The sequence below is a fragment of the Chenopodium quinoa genome, unplaced genomic scaffold, assembly GCF_001683475.1.
Source record: "Chenopodium quinoa cultivar QQ74 unplaced genomic scaffold, ASM168347v1, whole genome shotgun sequence".
Lineage (NCBI taxonomy): Eukaryota > Viridiplantae > Streptophyta > Magnoliopsida > Caryophyllales > Amaranthaceae > Chenopodium > Chenopodium quinoa.
Window position 1 is genome coordinate 2,143,802 of NW_018742329.1, and position 22,753 is coordinate 2,166,554.

The 22,753-nt window shown below is 34.0% G+C and overlaps 1 protein-coding gene across 1 annotated transcript; it reads right to left on the reverse strand.

The window, feature by feature from the left end:
- Positions 1–462: 462 nt before the first annotated feature.
- LOC110690019 lies at positions 463–12,875 on the reverse strand. Its single transcript, XM_021866846.1, has 10 exons — positions 12,667–12,875; positions 11,580–11,734; positions 11,363–11,497; positions 9,779–9,889; positions 9,235–9,516; positions 8,726–8,925; positions 6,806–7,079; positions 2,453–2,563; positions 1,083–1,271; positions 463–980 (listed from the first exon to the last, which is right to left on the reverse strand). The coding sequence occupies exons 1-10, from the start codon at positions 12,848–12,850 to the stop codon at positions 633–635; spliced, it is 1,989 nt and encodes a 662-aa protein (XP_021722538.1). The 5' UTR covers positions 12,851–12,875; the 3' UTR covers positions 463–632.
- Positions 12,876–22,753: the final 9,878 nt, after the last annotated feature.

Genomic DNA, 22,753 nt, shown 5'->3' on the forward strand with positions numbered 1-22,753 from the left:
AACTTATACTTAGTGGCACATTATATATGCATAATGATGCATTACAATGTACAATTAGAGAGTCAGCTTTTTCCAAAAGTTGAAACTTATATGATGGTAAAAAGTACCACTATACTCGTAATAGTCCACAAAACATACTATTCAAACAAATTATATTTTAATGGCACATTATACATGCATAATAGTACATTATAATGTGCCACTAAAGAGCCAGCTTTTTCTAGAAGCAAAAATTGAATCAACGGAAATTACTTCCTTACCCTCCTATTTACATAACTCGCCCATAGGTGCTATGCGCTCAGACTCACTCAACTATGTTCACAAAATAGTTTTCAAGTGATTATATATCTTGATGGTCTAGACCAAAATATATATACTCTTTTTGGGAAGGAGTAAACGGCTATTTGGCTAAAGAAGCTCCCTGCTCAGAATTGGCATGCCTTGCCAATCTTGACTTAAACATGGTCTAAGAATAGGCTTTTGCACAAGAATATATGATTATCAAGCATACGTATTTGTTAATTTATACATCAAATTGGAACCACATCTGCTGTAAATTTTACGAAGACTAGTCTACAGCTACTGTAAACTTACAAAACCTAATCTACAAAATTGAAAAGCAATATAGCAAGTTACTTGGTAACCTCCATAACACAAACCCTGTCAAGTGAACACGCATCCAGTAAGCTCTGAAGTGAACAGTGGAACTCATAAGAGTTGGGTGTGGATGGTATAACATCTACCCATTCCTTGTTAATCAACTCAACATGTGAATAGGACTTCAAAATGGCATCCAAGGGGAGTTTCTCCATCTGTTTCACCAACTTCTGCATAGATTTCACAGGCAGTATCACGTGGAAGTTATCCTGAACCTCTCTCTTATCATCAAAAGTCACAAGTCCAATATCTGCTTCTTCTGAATGCACAAAGCCCAGAAAAATAGGATTTCCACACAAATGGCTTCGGCTGATGCTGCACACCTATAGGAACGCCGACCAAAATAATGAATAAACAGAAGGTTCACATGATCATATACAACCATATTGCTCATATGAATACAAAAGCTGGACATAATAATTTACCTCAACATACTCTACCCCTGATTTGATTAGATCTTCCAAAATATTATTGGATGCTAGTGCACTTATTGTCCCACCAAATCCGATTGATGATTGGTGTACCTCCCAAGGTGACTTCATCAGTACTTTGTTCTTCTGTTCTACTGTTGAACTGCTAACTACAGGAATTTTCTCCTCTTCTAAGAATCTCACCTGTTTGCAAGTTATGAACATAAGAAACAAATTTAAAAAATCATGCAAAAAAGAAAAAGAAAAAGAAATTTTTTTTGTAAAAATCAAACTGCCCAAGTCTAACTGAAGTTGTGTTCTATCACAATAATTTGAATTGATGCCATTCCGACATGTAAAGGCCATCTTGTAAGGAATTTCATCTTGGTGGTCCATGAAAGGTTGTCATGTAACAAGGCTTCTAAAATCACACAACAAGATCGATTACACATTGTTACTTTAGATGTTACAACATAATAAAACACAGGTATTGATATAGGCCTCATTATTGTCACCTTCAACGCCATCAAGTCCACCTCATACCCAATTCAATTCACTGTCAGCGATCACATTACCTAAATTATTGATCCTCTTCAGGCTTCGCTGTTCTCCATCATTGGTAGAATTATTAAATATCAAATATTTTTCAAGGAGGATGGGGTTATCAAATTGGACTGATATTGGATGAGGAAACCATGTAAATGGCAGTTGTGAGAAGACAAGTAGCAAGTTCTGGTAGAAGAGAAGAGAAGCAGCAGAAATAGAAGAAGACAGAACTGGAAATTCGGTATTATATAATTGTAGGTCTCAAGTCCAGAATTCAAACCTACAAAAGGAAACATTTTTTGTCCTAAAATACTTGGTGTTTTTCCCCCCTAAAAACCCCCCTCCCTTCTGAAACAGTACTTGGAACTCATCATATAAGGCAGGGGTACTGTGTCAGACTCGACTTCTATATGAAAATTTCAATGTATGTGGTCCAAAATGAAGCTTAAGTGTGCATATATATGTTAGTATGGCGGGGATTTGATACAGGTACATGAGGTAAAAATGTAGAATGAAGTTCGAGTGCAAGCCAGCCAGGCAACCCCTCAAGTTTTATAAGCATTACATACTTGGCTAATTGCTACTTCTAATGAAGACACTTCATAAACTAACGTATAAAATCAGTAACCAGAATGACAGGTAAAGCCAACAATTCTGCAAGATATATAACTGACGTATAAGAGCAATTTTGCAAAAAATATATAAATAAAATAATGTTTATTTTTTTTAAAAAAGCAAAGAATAAATATATAATGTTGCAGGAAATTGTCTATTCTTGGCAAACAAATATTTAGCCACAAAAACACTAACCGTTAACGCAAAAGTTTTTATCTACCCACCTTTTCCCGGCTGAAAGAAAAGTAGTCATGAGTTTCAAATAGCTTTTCAAGAAGTTGAATTTCCACAACTGGTGAAATGAAGATAATTGATACAGACTCGCGCTGTTCTGCCTGCAACAAAAAGTTGACAATCATAGAGAGGCGTCTTCCATCAAGGGGTCTCCATAAACAATATTATATATATATATATATATATATATATATATATATATATATATATATATATATATATATATATATATATATATATATATATATATATATATATATCAAAGTATAGGTTATGTGGGAAATAACAATATTGACACATATGATTAATTAGTTTTTAGGAATAACTGTTTTTAAATAAATTCAATAGATGTTAGGTACTTGTTTACAGGAGTCATAAGCTTATATGTAATTTTCACTATAATCAAGACGTGCAACACAACTTAGCTACAATTATTTAAAAGCTGATAAAAAAAATTGACACATGGTTAATAAGTTTTGAAGAATAACCGTATTTAAAATAAATTCAATAGATAATAGGTACTTGTTTACAAGAGTCATAAGCTTATATGTTATTTTCACTATAATCGACACGTGCAGTACAGAATGCTGATAAATTGCAGCAACATGGAGAACCAACAGTGCCTTGAGAACATTTTAAATAAAAACTCATTGAAGCCATCGCAAGTCTTTCTTAGTATGTGTGATGAAGTAAATGGATCTTTCATTGACATTCTTCTCTAAAGAGGCCAAAGTGAAGTCTGTATGAAATCAGTAAAACTATCAGCAATTGTCTAATTTTCCCACTACTTCCTCTACCAATTTCAAATGGGCATTTTCCACCTCTCAATGATTTTACATTGAGGTTCACTTCTGCGTTAAACAACTAAACTTTCTCAAAGAGGCATTTGACCTATAATCATGCAAGTCCACCTTTTCTAAAATCTAAATTATGTCCGTATATTATTGATAGAGAGTAGAAACTCATTGGTGCCAGTTCATTATTATTCATTAATGATAGGGCCTTTAGGGGCATATCTATGCTATACTTCAAGCAAGCATCAACAGGTGGAGCAAACAAAAACATTTAATTTCAAAGCTCAATTTCTTGTCAAGTTTGGCAAGAACTCCGTACTTTATTAGTAAGCATTGTATTGTGATGGTTTCATCCCAGGTCACCGACTCATCAGGAAATCCATAAGATTAAGGGGCCGAGAACAATGGTCCCAACTTATCATTTTACTCCGTTATATATCCTACCTCACTTAGAAATCATAGAAGACCTCATCTTTGCTGATGCTATCATCAAAGCAATCAATAAGCTCCTATAACTTGTTGATAGGGCCTGATAAGTTTTAGATTATTTCACTTACTAAAGCCTTTGACGGGCTCCTGTTTAGTTTGTGTGCGGCTGTTTCAAGGGAATATCCCCAGAATGATATAGGAAGATCAGCAAGACTCAATGACTCATAATAGATTGACCCATATCTAACAAGGTTCAATTTCTCCTTCCAACTGTGGTGTTATGGTAGAGTTAATTATGAAAGGATTACACAAACCCTTCGATCATCATCGAATTCTTGGCTCAAATATTCACCAACACAATTGGATTGAAATACATTAATTGTCTAACCAAGTTGGTTTTGTACTTAATTTTTGGAATTCTTCGAACTTTTCAAAGGACTATTTTTGCTTCATCAAGTAGAGATAGCCACATCGACTTAAATAGTATGAGTAATGAGGTAACTGAGCATTTAAACTCACATCTGTACGAATGAGTGCCAAAAGATCATGGACCCTTTCACCTTTCCACCAAAGAGCAATTTGGTCACGTTTCCCAATAAGTATGACTCATAAACAACAAAAGATTCATAATTGAATGATGAAAGGATTCCACCCTTTTATAATTTTTTGATGCGCTTTTGGTTAATGAATCATCCTACAATGCCATAGGTAGGTAGAATTCAAATCATTTGTTTTTATTTGTATAGAATTTTCTAGAACATACAAACCATTGATTATTTTGCAGTAGCATATTATTGTATGAAACAAAACAAATTTTTTCTCGTATGTCAAAACAACAACCTTTGGAATCCAAAACAAAAACAAGTACTGAAATAATGTTTTTCGTAATATTATAAACACAATAACAATTATTAAGGGTCAAAATGAGTCCTAAATAGAGTCGTAAATTGTAGCTTCCAACAACAAGTCAAGCAACTCTTGCTCCATTGCCAAATCGAAGCTTCACTTCTCGCTTCACCGGCTTCCTACTTCCTACTTTGCTGGTGCACGTTGTACTACACACGATGATATTCCTTAAGTAGTCTTTTTGATTCGATTGAGATTGTTAACCAAATTGGAGAGTATATGAAGATAGTTATGAGCAAGTACTTTTATTGTGATGTGGACAACTACGAAAAGGTGTATTTCCATTACAAGAACGGCGTAATGAAAGGCAAAGAGTTACATAGTATTTATGTTGTAAATTAATATCATTTCAACTTATATTTGGGTATTTTATACCGATTATGGTACTCACATAGTCAAGCATTGTGGGACTGTAGCAAAGTAGGAAGCTGGCGAAGGGAGAAGTAGAGCTTCGAGTTGGCAATGGAACCAGAGTTGCTGCACTTACGATTGTAAGCTACAATTACCGACTCTTCAGAACTCATTTTAGTTCTTAATAATTGTTATTATGTTCCTAGTATTACGAAAAAACATTATTTCAGTAACCGTAGTAATTGTTTTGGATTTTGAATGTTATTGTTTTGAAATAAGAGACAAAAGCTGTTTTGTTTCATACAATAATATGCTAGTGCAAAGTTAAACAATGGTTTGTATGTTCTAGAAAATTCTATACAAATTTAAAACATACACAGTGAGAAAAGAAAAACAAATTATTTGAACTCAACCTACCTATGGCATTGTAGGATGAGTCGTTAACCAAAAGCGCATTTGAGAGTTACAAAAGGATGAAATCCTTACATCATTCGATTATGAATCTTTTTATGTTTGAGAGTCATGTTCATTGAGAAAGATGACCAAATGCCCTTTATTGGAAATGGTGAACGGATCAATAACCTTAGGGTACTCATACATACATATGTTTGTGAGAATATGAGTTTAAATTTTAAAGGCAATAGGTGCGTTTAGTTATTTCATTATTCTTACTAACGATATAAGTCGGCTATCTCTACTTGATGAAAAAAAAAGTCGGGATCCTTTGTTAAGTTCAAAGAATTTCAAAATGAAGTACAAAATCAACTAGGTAAGCCAAATAAAGCTTTATGATTTGATCGTGGAGGTGAATATTTGAGCTAAGAATTTGATGACCATCTAAGGGATTGCGAAATACTTTTCACAAACTCCACTAGGAACACCATAGTTGAATGATGTGTCAAAAAAGAGAAATCGCACCTAAGATGGACGATCCATGACGAGTCTTGTTGATCTTCCTATATTATTCCAGGGAAATGCTCTTGAAACACTAAACGGGAGCCCATCAAAAGCTATAGAAAAGACTTCATATGAGTTATGGACCTGAAAAGTTCTAAATTTGTCAATTCTAAAGATTTGGGGTTGTCAAATCTATGTAAAGAGTTTACTTACAAACAAACTGGCAACCAAATTAGAAGAAAGACCTATCTAGGGCCTCTCCTCATGTGGCCGGCCAAGCAAGGGAAAATAAGGGAAGGGGAGTGTTTTAGGCTTGACCTAATTTAATCTAAATTTACAAGTGTTCTTTAAACTATATTTAACCTAAAAAAATCAACTTTATTTGATTGGTCAATAATTAATTTTTAGAAATCTCAGAAGACCTAATGCTACCATCAAAGCCATCATTCAGCAACGAACCTATTCTTTTTTTTCTTCCAAGGGTGGAAAATAATTCTTCCAAAGGTTCCTTTTTATAGAGAAGAATGCCACATACCTCCCCCCCCCCCCCCCCGCTAATTCCATTGTTCCTTGTCGCTCAAACAAAAGAAAATGAATCTTGAACCCTAATTTCCTTTAAAAGACGCAGAAAAATATAACCAAGAAAAATCCTGGAGGAACCAGTAACTTACAGCATATTCATGTAGATTTAGGATGATGTCACTTGCAATTCACAAGTGCAAGAAGATTTAGATTGAAGAGGGTAGTAACAATCATAGTGTAGTTAGGGTGGATTAGAAACAGGAGAATTTGTCACAAGATAGAAGAAGGTTAGTAATAAAGAATATAGAAATATCACAGATATGTCACATAAAAGTACATAACAATAGCATATGGCATATGGTAAATACATCTAAGAGTCGAGCAAAATACTTTAATCACCAAGAAGTTCATGAAAGTAAACACACAAAAAAAAAAAAAAAGCACCTGTATGAATGTTTGCTTGTCTGAAAGCAAAGTCTCCAGGTGGGAAATGGTTGGATCTTCACCATTTTCAAGGTGCTTCTCTGGATTTTCATTGTTTACGACTAAGACAGTAGCAACTTTGCCTTTCGATATGAGATGGACTCCTGTTTTTCCATGCTCCGAGTATGCATCAAGTTTCTCCATGCTTATGTTTGTGAGGTACTTTTCTGGTATTTTCAAAGGATTTCCACATTTCCTTGAGGCAACATCTGGCAGATTCTCACCAAGGTTACACCTACACGTATCAAGGCAGTCAAAGAGAATGAGAAGAAAACTAAAACACCCTTCTAGAACAATACACTGTACAATTAATAGTATAGACTAGTAGAGAAACCCTTTCTGTGCACAGCTAACTGCAAAGGATAATTAGCATAAAATGAAATTACAAGACAATCTGAAAGGCATTATTAACTATAATTTCCTATTAGATACTTAAAAATCTTACTATGAACTGGATATGCTATCAGCAAGTTATATATATATAATCCCTAGCTCAATTACTTGCCTCCAACATGGTTCACTTAAGAAAAAAAATGTGTATCTATGTTTGTTTGGAAGGATCAATAAAAGAAAGTTAAGAAGTTTATATGCATCGAATTCAAAACATTTTTCCAACAATCTTACAACTTACCTAAGTGTCCAAAACACCAATTTGACCAAATGTTAATTTTGCTGAATCACCATGTTTTGGAACAATATCCTTTCTAATAATCTTAATGCTTAGCTATCATGTAATTAAGCTCACTTAAGCTATTTGGCATGATTAAATTCCTCTACTCTCATTTCACACCATCAAGCAAAATCCAGATTAGCAAAAAATTTAGGATTTTTTGATATCCCTCCATAGTGATTTCCTCTTTTATTTTTCCTTTCATTCCTCTTTCTTACAAATAACATTTTTAGCTGGATTCATTTTCCAAGTGCGCTAATGCTTCAATGTTACGTAGGCCACTACATCATCATAGATCATAATAAATCATGCATATCATTTAAGCATATTGCATCTAACCTTAATTGTATTGATACTGAGAATGATACAGACAGCTACTGATTGTCAAAAAAAAAAAAATAAGATACAGAGAGCTACAATTTATCACCAGTGCTAGCAAAATCTATAATAATAATAACTTCCCTTTGAAAAAACTAATTCCATGAACATCGCCAAAAAAAAAAAAAAAAAAAAAAAAAAACCTTTAAACTGGATGTACCAATTACTATAATCTTTTTTTAGTTCCCCTCAGGAGGTTAGCTGAAAGTGTCGTAATGCTATAAGATACAATGGCTTGGAAATACTTTTAACAACCATCAACCACAAGTAAAACAATATTTGGAGTTTAAAATCGTACTACTCTCAATTTACCGCCTTTGATACGAGTGTTTATCTTAAAATGGTCAATTATCACTTTCCCATTACTTCATGGTGTGACCCATAATCTTCAACATACTGGTGCATCTACGTTATTCTTATAAGTGCACTAAAGTCGCCATTCCTCTAGTTGGTTCTCCATATTTTGTTAAAGGGATCTGCTAATTATTAGAGACCAACATTAACTAATTATTATCACACTTCAATGCATACTCACTAATTTGTGAGTAAACAGTAATACAAAAGAATAAAACACCTCAATTGTGGCACTATCTACAGAATTCCCACATCAATATGTAAGAGAAACATGCCTCTTCCTTACTGTACAATGATAATGGCTGTCTCAATTTTGTCATCAAAAAGCATCAGTATGCATTAGCCAAGAGCATCACAGCAAACAGCATTGAAAAATGTACTCATGTATCTCACGATCTCACCCAACCTCCAGTGATAATAGAAAGTGTGACTCGCTGATAAGTGATGCACTAAAATAAGAATAAGATGCTCAAACTCACCCATTAATGGGCTTCTTAACAGCTTGTAGTGCCTGCTGAAGCAAATTTAAGTTCACACAAACAATCTGCTCGGCAAGTAAGGTCCTACTGGACTTTTCTCCATATTGAAGCCCATGAAAGATATGTTGCTGGTCTAATTCACACAATTTCTTTTTGGCAGAAATTAGGCGCCTTTGAAACTTCTTTCTTTCTCTCCATTCCTAAAAAGAAGAAGAAAACTATTACAGGAGTATACATTTGCATGGTAGCTGCTAAAAACTCAAATTTCAATTTTAGTATGCCAGATATAAGTTGGAACGACAACAAATCTGATCCAAAGAGAGTCATTAGCGGATAAAGTGGTTTTGTAACAGCTACAAGATTAGGAAATATGGAACTAAGAAAATTTTTGTACATGACAAATTAATTATCTACAAGAAAGTTAGTAGCTTGTCATTGGGATCACTATTTGTTTTTATTTTTTTTGATAGCTTAGAAATTGCAAATCACGAGAGCTACAAATGACTTACAATTATACGTCTTTCCTTCTTAGACCTTTCATTAGAACGCACATTCAACTCCAAAAGTCCCTTTGGGGGAGTAATCTGCATCTCTCTTTTGTCCATGTCAACATCAGGAACTATTGCTTCAACAAATGGGATCCAAACAAGATGGCCTGACTCGTATTTCTCTGACTTCTGCTTAATACTTTCATCAGGGGATCCAGCGGATGCTTCAAGCAACACTTGTAAGAGATCATTCCCACCACTGTCGATGACACTAACAACAGTTCCCACTGATTCACCTGTCTCCTAGAAAGAGAAAGAAATCACCGATTGCCTTCCTGAAGATTTTACATGGAGGTCTTGGACTAGAGATACACTCAAAACACCTTTATTGCATAGAATGACATGACAATTGTTATCCAAATTCATTGCAGAAATGTCCATAGAACAAGTAAGAAGTAAAGGTGGATGTCTATACAAAAATTTAACAGAACTCTTTAGGCTTGTGACAAGATGCACATATTTTCATAAAATGCTACATAATATGAAAGAATTAGAAGACTCAAACCTTAAGAACAACCCTCATGCCAATAAGATCACGACTGTAATACTCGCCCTCTTCGAGCTCTGGCCTATCAATATTCCTGACAAGAAAAGTTGCCCCCACAAGCTGTCGAGCCTGATATAAATATAGTGTTAAGAAAAATCTTTAATAAGATAATGGAAATGAAGATAATGAAGATCAGAAGAGAAGAATTGAATTACAAGGGTACAGGCCGCACAACAAGCAACTGACTTAAGAAAGTTTAGTAAACCTAAAATGGAGTTACAGAATGGAACCTTAGAACAATTAGTGATGTTCAAGAAAACCCCTACTAAGAGCTTCACACCTAATAACCAGAGATCGTCCCCAGATTTTCTCTTCCCATCTTATTAATGACATCTCAGCCCAAGGCTTTGTGTTGCCTTTGCTTACATTAGTTCATAGATGCAAGATCACTAATCTTTTGTCTCTTTAAAACTCATGGCCTAGTTTTTTCAAAATATGAAGAATGATGTGGATAGTATCATAGCAAGGGAAAGAATAAGAAATTTTGGATTAATTAGTACCTCTATATTTTTTTAATTATATTTTTACTTGTTCGCTTATCATGGTGTATTTACATATCTTACCTTGAAGCTTACTGATATGAGTATTTAGGCAAATATTTCACAATTATCGCTAAATTTTCCTAAGAATTTCCTATTAAAAAATCTACTCTCATTATTCATTAAAACCCCTCTGTATTATTAAAATTTGGGTGTGTATGTGTGTGTGTGAGAGAGAGAGAGAGGGGAAGGTATAACTTTAGTTTAAGAGAACGTATTTTATATGCAACACAAGGAATATTACTTAATTTCATCTAGATTTCTACTATGCAACGCAAAATCTTCAATTCACCTCTAGCAGCCATATTGGATCTTAGTCTTGAAGAAAAATCATCAAAATGTTTCAAGAAAGCTGAGTCAGGAGATTAGCTCATGCTTGACGTGAGCACCCAAATAACACAAAATTCCTAAGGGTTTTACTAATCCTATGAAGTTGAATATTAGCTTTCTATGATAAGGATTATGGTATGAGAGTTATATTAGGATTTAAATTTTCAATTATTTTTTTATTCCAACAACAGTTTAGGCTATATATATATCCCTAATATACTTGGTTATGTTGAGAAAATTTTATACAACTTAATTTACAATTTTAATTGGAGATGTTCTACATCACACCATCAACAATAAACCTTAATAATCACCAGCATAGCCATATTCAGTACATTTAGAAAATAACAGATTCATATATTTCTCACAAGATAAATTTACAAAAGAGTAACACTGGTAGAATGATTGTTTTTCTTTTCCTCCCTCATCCTTTACCTTACTCAGGCGGAAATGGATATTCATATTAGACTCATCAATCTGTCCCTCATGGTACTTGTATAGTTGTATCTAGATAGTTAAATTGGCTAGTCACAAGACTCTCACCCATAGAACGAATTCTTTTTACTTGCTTAGTGGTTTTTAATTCCCAGGTTTATAGAAAGAATTCTGTAAATCAATATGACAAGAGATGATGCTTTTAATGAAATTTGTGAGACAGAAAAATGATAAAAACCTGATCTACACTGTCAAAGCCGCTCAATTTAACTATCCAACTCTTACTTCCATGATGGCCTCTTCCTTCCTCGATCTCAACTTCAACAACTTCATCTCTTCCAGAATATTGTTGTCTCAACCATCTTTTTCCCGGCTAAGAAGAATGTAAACTTATGTTATTGAAACACTAGAGAAAATGAAGTTTCTGAAATTCTGGCTATCAGGATTGTACATACCGTTCCAAAGCGCAAGTCAGGAAAATCAGTGTTATGCTTTACACGAATCTCTCCTTCAAGCCCATGTACATTAGATACATAGCCAATCTCAACAAAGTCTAAATCTCCATTGTTTTCCTCTATTATCTCTTCAGCAGCTGAAGCGGAAGAAAGAGCTGAGAAAAACGATAATACATGGTACATTATTTTGGAAATAACAGTTGTTCAAAACAAAAAATGCCTCCATGATGAAAGCAAATGTTTATCATCTAAAGGGGATATTCTGGTCTTTTAAGCTAACCATGGAAGAAATGGCTTAACCTGAATATAATTATACGAAATACTAATATCTATCATGAGTTAACATATAAATATTAATCATTCATCATCGCCAGGTTCGTGACAAACTGAGAATACACAACCTATGTTACTTCAACTCTTCAACTCACCCCAAGTACCAGTGATCAGATACTTGGACATGGATATGACATTTAGACACTTCATTGTTCATTCTGAACCAAAATCACGCAGAAATTTCATAAGACTGCCCTGTCTTACACTTGGACGCGTAACCATGCCTAACACTACCAAAAAGTCTGTATAAACATATGACAACTACAAATTTGATGATTGAGGAATAAGTAACCTTAAATTCTAATTTTCATTAGTAATTTAAAAGTTTAAACCTAGGAAGGAAGCAAAAAATTATATGCTCCAAGTGAGACATTCAACTATAATAATCAAACACATACTTTCCTATTTTTGCAACTAACTTACTGCTACAACCAAAATAACTCAAAAAAAAATTCAATTCTTCCACAATTATATAAAATAATTATAAGAAACCCACCAGTAAATTCAAATTTTCAAAACAAACTAGCATGAAATTCAACAAACAAAAAACCCAGAAATGAATAAACCAAGATAACCCAAACAATTTATGTTCCAGTAAAATTATTAGAAACCCACCAGAAATACATCAGTTATACTAAAAATTTCAAATTAAACTAGCATGAAATTCAACAAACACAAAACCCAGAAATATAAACAAGCCAAGCGATTAAAAGAGAAAAATTAATGCAAAAATACTACAGGAAATTGGAAGTACCAGTGCTTTGTAAGGAAGAAACTTTAAGCCCATGAGTTGGTTGAAGACTAATGAGGCGCCATTGACATGGAATACGAGAAAAAGAAGAAGAGGGGTTGAAAAATCGGGCAGAGTACGAGGATTTAGGTGGAGAGGAGAGAGGATTTGAAGAACAGAGTAGAGAGATAGATGAGCTCTGAGCCATCTCTAACAAGTAAGAAGGAATGAAATGCTAATTTGTACTCGTATTTAATACGGAGTATTATAGAGCAAATATTAGGAAATACGAAAAATTGTCAAAAATAATACTACTATAAAGTTTGAGCCATTTGCTAAAAACAAGTCAAACTTATAATTATTTCTAATTCTAAATAATACAAACTTTAAGGGATATCTTGAAAGAGTTGTGTCTTCGATAAGTGCAATTACTAGGTATATCAAAGATCACTATTATGGAGATAATAAGTTCGTTCTCTTGGGGCGTCATCATCTGTTGCTAGACTATGAGAGATGATCTTTGGGCTAGTCAAATGGTCCAAAGCCCGCTAAAATGGATCTTATGAGGTCACACATAAGGGTATTGGGTTAAGCAAGTTACAGACCCATTAATGGGTCTCATAAGCAATTAACTGATCATGAAATGGATTGGGCTAGCATAGTTAGATTAGAATTAGGTTTTGGGTTTTTGACATGGGCTCTTATTTAGAGATTAGATATATAAATAAGATTCATGCCTAGGGTTGCAAGCAAGCAGTCATAATTCACACACAGTGTATTTTGACATCAAGGCAACCAATCCCAAAGACCCTAATTCATCTCTCTATCTCACGGCTATCTCTCTCCTCCCCTCGTTCGTACGGCCGGCCACCTTGGTGGCGCGTGTGGTGGTTCGTGGTGGTTCATGCTGATTCGTTGCTCGCACTTCTCCGTAGAAAGTTAATTGAATGGTTCAATTGCAACTAACTAGCATTAGTGAAGGTCTTAATCTGTGCCCGTGGACCAAGTAGAGGAATCACGCTTGGGGTTTTTTTATCTCCCATTGTTCTTGCTCGATCGCACGTGGAATCACGCTTCAAAGGTGCGATTATATGTTTTTTATATGTTATGCATTAGATCTTGGGATTAGGTATTGTATGAATATGATTCATGTTATTTCCGCTGCGTAGTACCTATAATTCCTACAGTGGTATCAATTAGCCTATTGCATTTACGCATATTGACTATAATTCTTTGATAGTTCACAATTTTAATTCAATTAAGAGGGAGGTTAATTTAATTATGGTTCAATTATTATTTTTAATGTGATTAAACTTTTGGAATCGATTAAATGTGATTTAATTATGCTCAAATAGCCATGAAGATGACCGTTTTTAGCCCTAATATGTTCGAAAATTTCAAACCCCCTAACCCTAAATTTCGAATTTTTAGAAAATCCTAGCCCTAAAATATGATTTTTGTGCTTGATTTTGATTTAATTCGGTTTATTTTATGATTCATAATTTTAATCGGATTGATTTATGCATAAAAATGTTTTATGTATGATGATAAATTTAATTTTAAAAGTTAAAATTAAATTGGGATTAATTTTAAGATGAACTCTAATTTTAAGATTGAATGTTGATTTAATTTTAATTTTTGGATTGATTTGATTTAATTTTGATAAATGCTATTTTAATTAAATTGAAAACAGAAAAAAAAGGTTTTGAGGCCGGCAGCCGCGGCTGGGTGGCGCAGCCGCGGCGGCTGCCGACCTGGTGGCAGTCCAAGAGGGAGGGAGGGGAGGGCGGCGGTCCAAGGTGGCTGTGGGCAGCAGCGTGCAAGCGTTGCACGACTGCTGCCACGGCTACCAGTGCTGCTACCCTTGCGGCAGTGGCTACTGTTGGCAGCAAGCCACCGTGGCTAACTTCGGCCGACCAACCACGGTGGCCGGTGTGGTGGTACACGATTTTCAAACAAACAAAAAAATTATTATTATTATTTTATTTTAAAAATATTTCAAGATAAATATGATTTATTTTGGATGAGATAAAATATTTTGAAAATATGATCTTTTATTTTGAAAGATAAAATCGATTTTATTTGGATAAAATCTTTTATTTTAGGATAAAATCAAATATTCAAAATTTGTTATATTTGATATCATCCATATTTAAAGTTATTAAATTGGTAATTATCCATAATTAAAGTGGTTAATTTTGGATAAGATTTGTTAGGATATTCTGAGCATATTCCAAAAGGTTAATAGTTGATTTAAATAATGTGATTATCCCATATTTAATTTTGGATATAATTGATTTAAAATTTTGTGATTGGCTAGTAATTAAGATAGAATTTCCTAATTTGGTTAGGATAATCTTTGAAGATAAATATGATTTATCTTTTAAGATTAAAATAAGATTTGATTCTATCTCATGACTAATTTAAAATGTATGATATTTTATTGATAATGGTCATGAATAATATATGATATTATCTGATTACATTAATTAAAAATATGAGATATTTTGGTGCCATATTTCCTTAATTGTGAACATTCGATGTTGTAGTTTAGGAAAGCATGATGAGTGATTTATTATGTGGCAATTTTATAATATATGATGTTATTTATTGCTATATAATGACTAGTATGGCCCAGTAGATTACTAAATACGATCTGCGCATCGTGATGTATTTTTGTAATCTTAGTACGGTCTACGTACCGATAAAGTATTTTTGTAATTTATTTCATTTTATTTAAGTAGTAGATAGAATATGGTAAAATTACAGGTTGCAGTTAATCCAAGAAGCCCATGAAGTGAAGGCCCAAAGGAACAAAGTGGATGAGATCCATGAAGGTTCAAGTGGGAGTTTTTTGCTTTATTAGTTTCTTAGGATTAGGGGCCATGCTATGTCTTGTTTATGCATTCAGTTTATTATGCATGTTAGATTTTATTAATGTTTTGTGATGATGCGCTAGAGTTCACTATTTTAATCACAACATAATAAATCTAGGTCCCAGTAATATTGAGGTTGTTTTTTCAATTAAAAACCCGATGAAACCTTCGATATTCATGATAGGTCATGCCTCAGCTGGGTGTCATATTATATCTTAGGGGAGTGGGGTAAATCACGTTTTACAAATTTAATTTGTTATACTCAAAAAGGTTACCTAAAGAGTTTAGAACCTTGAAGCTAAGGGTAATAATTAAACATGTGATGGTTAATTATTCAACCAAGAGTTACAAAGAGTTGTAATCAGTAAAGAGTTTACTCACCTTGAAAATGTAATACTTGATGGTAGGGCCTCAGTCCAGTCAATTATTGCACAAATAAAGGATCTTGGAATCATTTTATTCAAGGGATCAATTAAAATTGAATAAATGCTTTAAAGTTGCCAATTTAATTCGCTTATGGCACTTTAAATTTTTATTAAACATAATTGAATTTTGCGTTTACTTACAAGTAACATGTCGTTCTAATTTTATTATTAAATATAATCTCCTTGATTGAAAATAAAGTTGAGAAACGTTCTCAAAAGGTTAAAAGATAATCCATAAACCTATATTCCAATTTTGCTAAGATGGTTCTAAAAGGCAAGTTTTAGAAATCCATGTCACATGTCTAAGGTTGGTTTTATTCAAAATGTTTGAGTAAAATGCCAACACATCTTCATTTTGAAAAATGTTTCAAGGGATATAATGAGATGGGAGGTATAAACCCTCTAAAAGACAAGTATAAAAGTCCAATAACATCTCTTATCTTCAATATGATTGAATATAAGAAAGTGATTGGAAATCTCTATGATCAAAAGTTGATCAAATGACGCTATTCTTCATCCACTTTATATAAGAGTTAAATAGTTTATTTAACTCTATTATAAATAATGATTGAATACACTTAGCAAAATCATGAAAAGTGCTTAAAGTAGTTAAGCAAAGCATAATTTTGAACCTAAGAGAAGTGTTCTAAGTGGATCAAATGGGAAAGGTTTAGGAATATATGAGGATTGCATTAAGAAGTTATAGGCTAAGAAAAGCAAACAAGTTGCTACTTCTCAAACCTAGAACTACTTACATGCTAAAAGTTGTTATGAACAACAAATGTTTCCAATTAAATGGACCAATTCCAATTAATTACAGACTACCTCATATAGTTGGAAGGTAAAAGAATGGAAATGTTCCAAAATTTAAGAAGTATATTATAGAAATTGATTTAGCACATTGATACTTCTTGGACATATGATGTCTTGTTTAGTTCTCTCATTGAGAATGAGGTTGAACTAAATGAAGAAGTATGGCTAAAGGAGAAATAAATCTACAAGTTTAGAAGCAAATGTTGCTACTTCACAAGTAGAGTCTACGAGTCTAGAAGCAAAAGTTGCAACTTTACAAGTAGAGCCTATCTTTCACCTTACCCTGTTATTGGCTAGAATTAAATAAATGTTATTCACTCTTGCCATTATCAAAGCACCATTCAATGTTAGTAATGACTAAGCATTGAAGATTCAAAAACATGGAATAAATGTTATTCTATGCTTCATTGAGTCATAATATGTTTTGAGATTGCTAAATAGGTTCAAAGTTCTATATGATAGAAATAATTAAACCATTTCTATATATATAAATTGTCTCTAAAAATGTTAATTAATTCGAATGAAAAATGAACATTGCATGCGAAAGATCCAAAGGGATGGGCTTTCAATATCATTGGATTATGAATCCATTGATATATGTAAATATCATTCTAATTTGAAAGTATTGACAAAGTCACCATTTAGAGAAATGATGATGAGAACTCAAGGTCGAATACATATCGATGTAAGAAAACCAAAGGTTCAAAGGCTAGAGACGGACTATGAAACTTCATTTGTGATATGATCACATGTGCTTAGTTGAAGCATAAGAGTGAAAATTTTGAAAAGTTCAAAATGTTCAGTATGAAGTTGAGTATCAACTTGACAAGATAATGATTACATTACAATATGATTGTAATTGTGAAAATTTAAGTCAAGACATATACTTGGCAACACATTCAAAGTATTGCGATATGATCGTAATAATGAGAATTTAAGCCAAGACCTTGATGAACATCCAAGAATTGTGAAATTGTTTCACGACAAACTCCGAAAGAAAACCTTGTGAAGTGTTTATGGAGGGAGCTATCAATCTATATGAGATATATTTTGATAATGGATGAAAATTACCTATCTTCCAACCATTATTCAGGGGATATAATTTTTAAGATAAGCTACAAAACTAAACAAACTATATATGTCAAATCAAGTGTAGCAAAGACTCCATACATGATATGGATAAGAAGAGTTCTTATAAAGTCTTTCTACAAAGCAAGGAATAAATGTTGTATTAAATCGTTTAATGCACGATCAATTCCTATACAGAACATAGGGTACTACTACACAAATCATACTTAGCACGTTTGTTGCTCAAGTAGGTGCCCTTATGGAAATTTTTCTAAAAGGTCAAGTGGGAGTAGTATAAATCTCGAAAGAGTTCGAGAAAAAGCAACAAACAAACATGGCTTAAACCATGGTTGGTTCACCCTATGCTAAATGTGTCTCCTCAAAAAGGCAAGTGGGAGTATAAGAATCTCGAAAAGTTCGAGAGCCTTGAAAGAGTTTAAGAAAAGTGATTTCGAAAATCTTGAAGAAATTTGAGATGTAATCGAATCAAAGCAACAATATGAGCATGATTCACCTCATGTTACAAATGACAATGCGTGGTCTCATTAAGTGTAATGGGAATAATAACCATGTGTCGAAGGTAGTACATTCCAAGTGCACATCCTCAATTGTCGTTTCTCATTGAAAGCTAAACAAAGTTGTTGTATGAATTTTAATTGTTGCATAAAAACCCACAATGATGACTAGCATATGTAAAACTTAGCCAAAGAAATATGATTTCACATTGACTAAGAGTTCTAAAACATTCGTTTTAGAACATGATGATTATGCAAGTAACAAAGATGATTTGACAAGTTATGACTCCAAGTGGTTTAAAAACCAGGAAATCTGAAATAGATTCTAAGTCTGTAAGCAAGTGTGTGACACTTGAATAATTTGCCTAATTGGGTGAGACCCATTATAAGCAAAACAGACAAGAAAGAAAAATGTTTTCTAACTAAAGCAAATACTTATTAAAGGATTCAACTAATTCATAGTATGACTATGACTACGATGAAAACTTTATATTAGTCATGTTGCAAAGATCTATTAAAGATATTTTAGTGATTACTACCTTATAAGATTTGGTAGATGGACTTCAAAACACTTGATTGAAATTGTTCATGAAAGAAGATTTATATATGATACAATCAAAAGTTTGAAGATCCAATAATCCTAGGGATGCATAGCATCATGGAGTTAGTGTTCTTAATTTTGTGAGTAAATCAAATCGTTTGATGTTCTCGTAAAATGAAGAAAAATCTTGTGTGTACAAGATGTTTAGTGGGAGCTGTGAAGTCTTCTTGGTCTAGTATAAAGAGAAATTATTCATTGCTTGAAGGGTCAAGTAATGGCTGATGCATTTTATATGAAAAACCTTGAAGAGAATAATGAGTACATTTGGGATTCAAAATCTATAGAGATAGGTTTTGATTGATGTTTGAGTTTGGTTAAGAATCTTATATTGATAAGATTCGTATAAGGTTAAACATTATATTGAAAGGAGTTTCAATCCCATGTAACATGGCACATTGCTTAATGATTTAATACTTTGAGAAAGATTGATGAAATTAAGGTTTTGAGTGATGATCCTCATGCAATATGCAAAGGATGCATCATGCATGTCATGGACTATACTCGTCTATTTGATTCACATGTTTTTTAAGAACAAGTGATGATAGATTTCAATCAAAATCCAATGTGATGTTGGAATACAAATTAGAAATTCCAAAATTCCTAGTAAAGGGATGAAAGAAGATTCTTAGTGTATGGAGATGAATATTATTAAAATTTAGAAATTGCAAAATTCATGTTTGTGAGAATGTCTCATGAACTCTACTTAGTAAACCCCTTCCATTTCCAAAGCATGAGAAACATGCTAATGAAACTGGATTGAGGCAAATGATGTAATTAGAAGTTGTATTTGTTTTTGGAGAAAAACAAGTTACATGTGTAATACATTCATTTGCAGAATTATGTTTATCGATTGAAACAAAATTTCAATCTTATTTAATCGTGGTTTCAAGATTAAATAAAATGTCCAAAATAACTATGAATTGATGGGCTCATCAGGTTGATGACCTGGTGAATGGAACCCCACAGGTGAACTAAATTCATATATTATTTAAGTTCCTAGTTCGGAATCATTAAACTGGACATAAATGATTTCAATTCATGGACTAGCATGTAAGATTAATTGGATAGCGCGGTTTCATGGGCTATAGGAGCGTAGTGAAGCTCGGTCAATCACATGGATATGAATGAATGATGCATGATCGAACTATAAACCTAATTTGAAGTTCAAGTATAGAGCTTCCGGATATATTAGTGGATTCCTTTGACATGAGTGGATCATTGATTTCATTAAATGGATATTATGGCTGTGGTACACTCAAACGTCTGCCCGTAACCGGAGATTATAAAGGGTGTTTCCCGGTTATTTCAGAAGTTGAGTGGGAGCTTTGGTTGCCACAAGATTGGATTGAATCTACCTATTAAATAGGAATGTGTCTTGGCCCCTTGAAGAGGGAGAATTCTGAAAAATGCATGGCCGTGCTCAAATGCATTACATAGTAATCATTTGTTCTGTGAATCTCACTCAGTTTTCAAGAAAATATTTGTAGACTAATATGATCACGACATGAGATGATCATATTATCAAATCGACACACATTGACTTAAGGAATTTGAATATTGCGCACTTGTCTCAGACAAGTGGGAGATTGAAGGAGTTGTGTCTTCGATAAGTGCAATTACTAGATATATCAAGGATCACTATTATGGAGATAATAAGTTCGTTCTCTTGGGGCGTCATCATCTGTTGCTAGACTATGAAAGATGATCTTTGGGCTAGTCAAATGGTCCAAAGCCCGCTAAAATGGATCCTATGAGGTCACACATAAGGGTATTGGGTTAAGCAAGTTACAGGCCCATTAATGGGCCTCATGAGCAATTAACTGATCATGAAATGGATTGGGCTAGCATAGTTAGATTAGAATTAGGTTTTGGGCTTTTGACATGGGCTCTTATTTAGAGATGAGATATATAAATAAGATCCATGCCTAGGGTTGCAAGCAAACAGTCATAATTTACACACAATGTATTTTGACATCAAGGCAACCAATCCCAAAGACCCTAATTCCTCTCTCTATCTCACGGCTATCTCTCTCCTCCCCTCGTTCGTACGGCCGGCCACCTTGGTGGCGCGTGTGGTTGTTCGTGGTGGTTCATGGTGGTTCGTTGCTCGCACTTCTCCGTAGAAGGTCAATTGAAGGGTTCAATTGCAACTAACTAGCATTAGTGGAGGTCTTAATCTGTGCCCGTGGACCAAGTAGAGGAATCACTCTTGGGGTTCTTTATCTCCCATTGTTCTTGCTCGATCGCACGTGGAATCACGCTTCAAAGGTACGATTATATGTTCTTTATGTGTTATGCATTAGATCTTGGGATTAGGTATTGCATGAATATGATTCATGTTATTTCCGTTGCGTAGTACCTATAATTCCCTACATATCTGCTTTAAACAAGTTATTTAACCGGTTTTTTTTAATATATTTATCTTATAAAGTTGTTTAATAGTTTAAAACAAATAATACAATATCACGTGTTCCACATAACCTATTCATGAGATAACTAATCGGTTTTAACTTGTTTAAAGCGGATAACCCTCAAAATTTTTATTATTTAAAAAAAATTAAAAGTTTGACTTGTTTTTGGCGGATTGTTCAAAGTTTGTATTATTTTTGACAATTTTTCTAAAAAATGGAAACTAATAATTCCACTTTTAGCTTTTCTGCTCAAATCAATCCCACCTTTTTGAATTTCCAAAACAATTCCACCTTTGACCCCATCTTCTCAAAATGAGTCTTTTACCGATTTGTCAAATTAGTAACCTGTTTAAGAAGGTGACTTGACATGTGTCACCTTCTTATTGGCCTTTTCTTAAAAAAAAATTAAAACCCCTTCCCACTTCCCGATCCCTTTCCTTGCCGGACCGACCCATCTCCCCTTGCCGAAGCTAACTTCTTCACCTTTCCGCAATTTCCCCCTTCCTTGATTCTCTCCCTTGGCAGAATCCCTACCGATTTCTCCGTTGCTGACTTGCTGGGGGTGATCACCTGGTCTGGGTAAGGGGTTTCGGGTTGAATGGAGTGGTCGGACTTGAGTAGTGAAGTCTCCGATTCAGGTGGGTTTAGGACAAGGCCTTGATCCGCAAGCCTCTCGTACCTTTAAAGAGCCATATTTGCTTTTAGCAATTTTGATCAACTCAGCCGTTTATGTATAAATGACAGCAAATTGGGTGGTCTGCTTTATGCTTTAGATATTTGTTCTCATAATTGCTAAAAGTAAACTGGAAATTTAATTTGTTTGAAAATTTATGGATCTAATTAAGGCATAATTGAATGTGTTGTTGGAAATCTTGGATTCATCATAATTAATCTGATGTAGTTTTGCTCCTGCAACAGAGAGTTAAGCGGTATTTCGAGGTGGGGTTTTGGGTGGTTTCCGACCTCGGTTTTTAGAGTTTTGGAGGGCTGAATTGGTCGTGTTTCAGGGCAAGTTTCGTGGGTGACATCGGGTTTTAGGGCGGCTGGGATGGCAGGTTTTCAGGTTGGTTGGGGTGGTCGACATTTCAAGGTTGGGGATGGCAGAGTTTCAAGGTGGTTGGTGTTAGGGGGTTTTGTGGGTGGATGGGGGTGGTCGGGCCGTCATGTTTCAAGATTGCTCGGGTCGTGGTTAGTTGTGGGGATTTGTTAAACATCGCCCACAAATTACTACATAAAGCCCACAAAATTCACTTGGTTTGCCAAAATTGCCCTTGACTTTAAAAAAAAAAACACTCACACTCTCATCACTCACACTCTCATTGCTCATCTTCTTTCAACCTCTCTAAAAAAAAAAAATTTCAAATAACGGCAATGTCGAGGCGGCAAGGCAAGGAATTGGCGG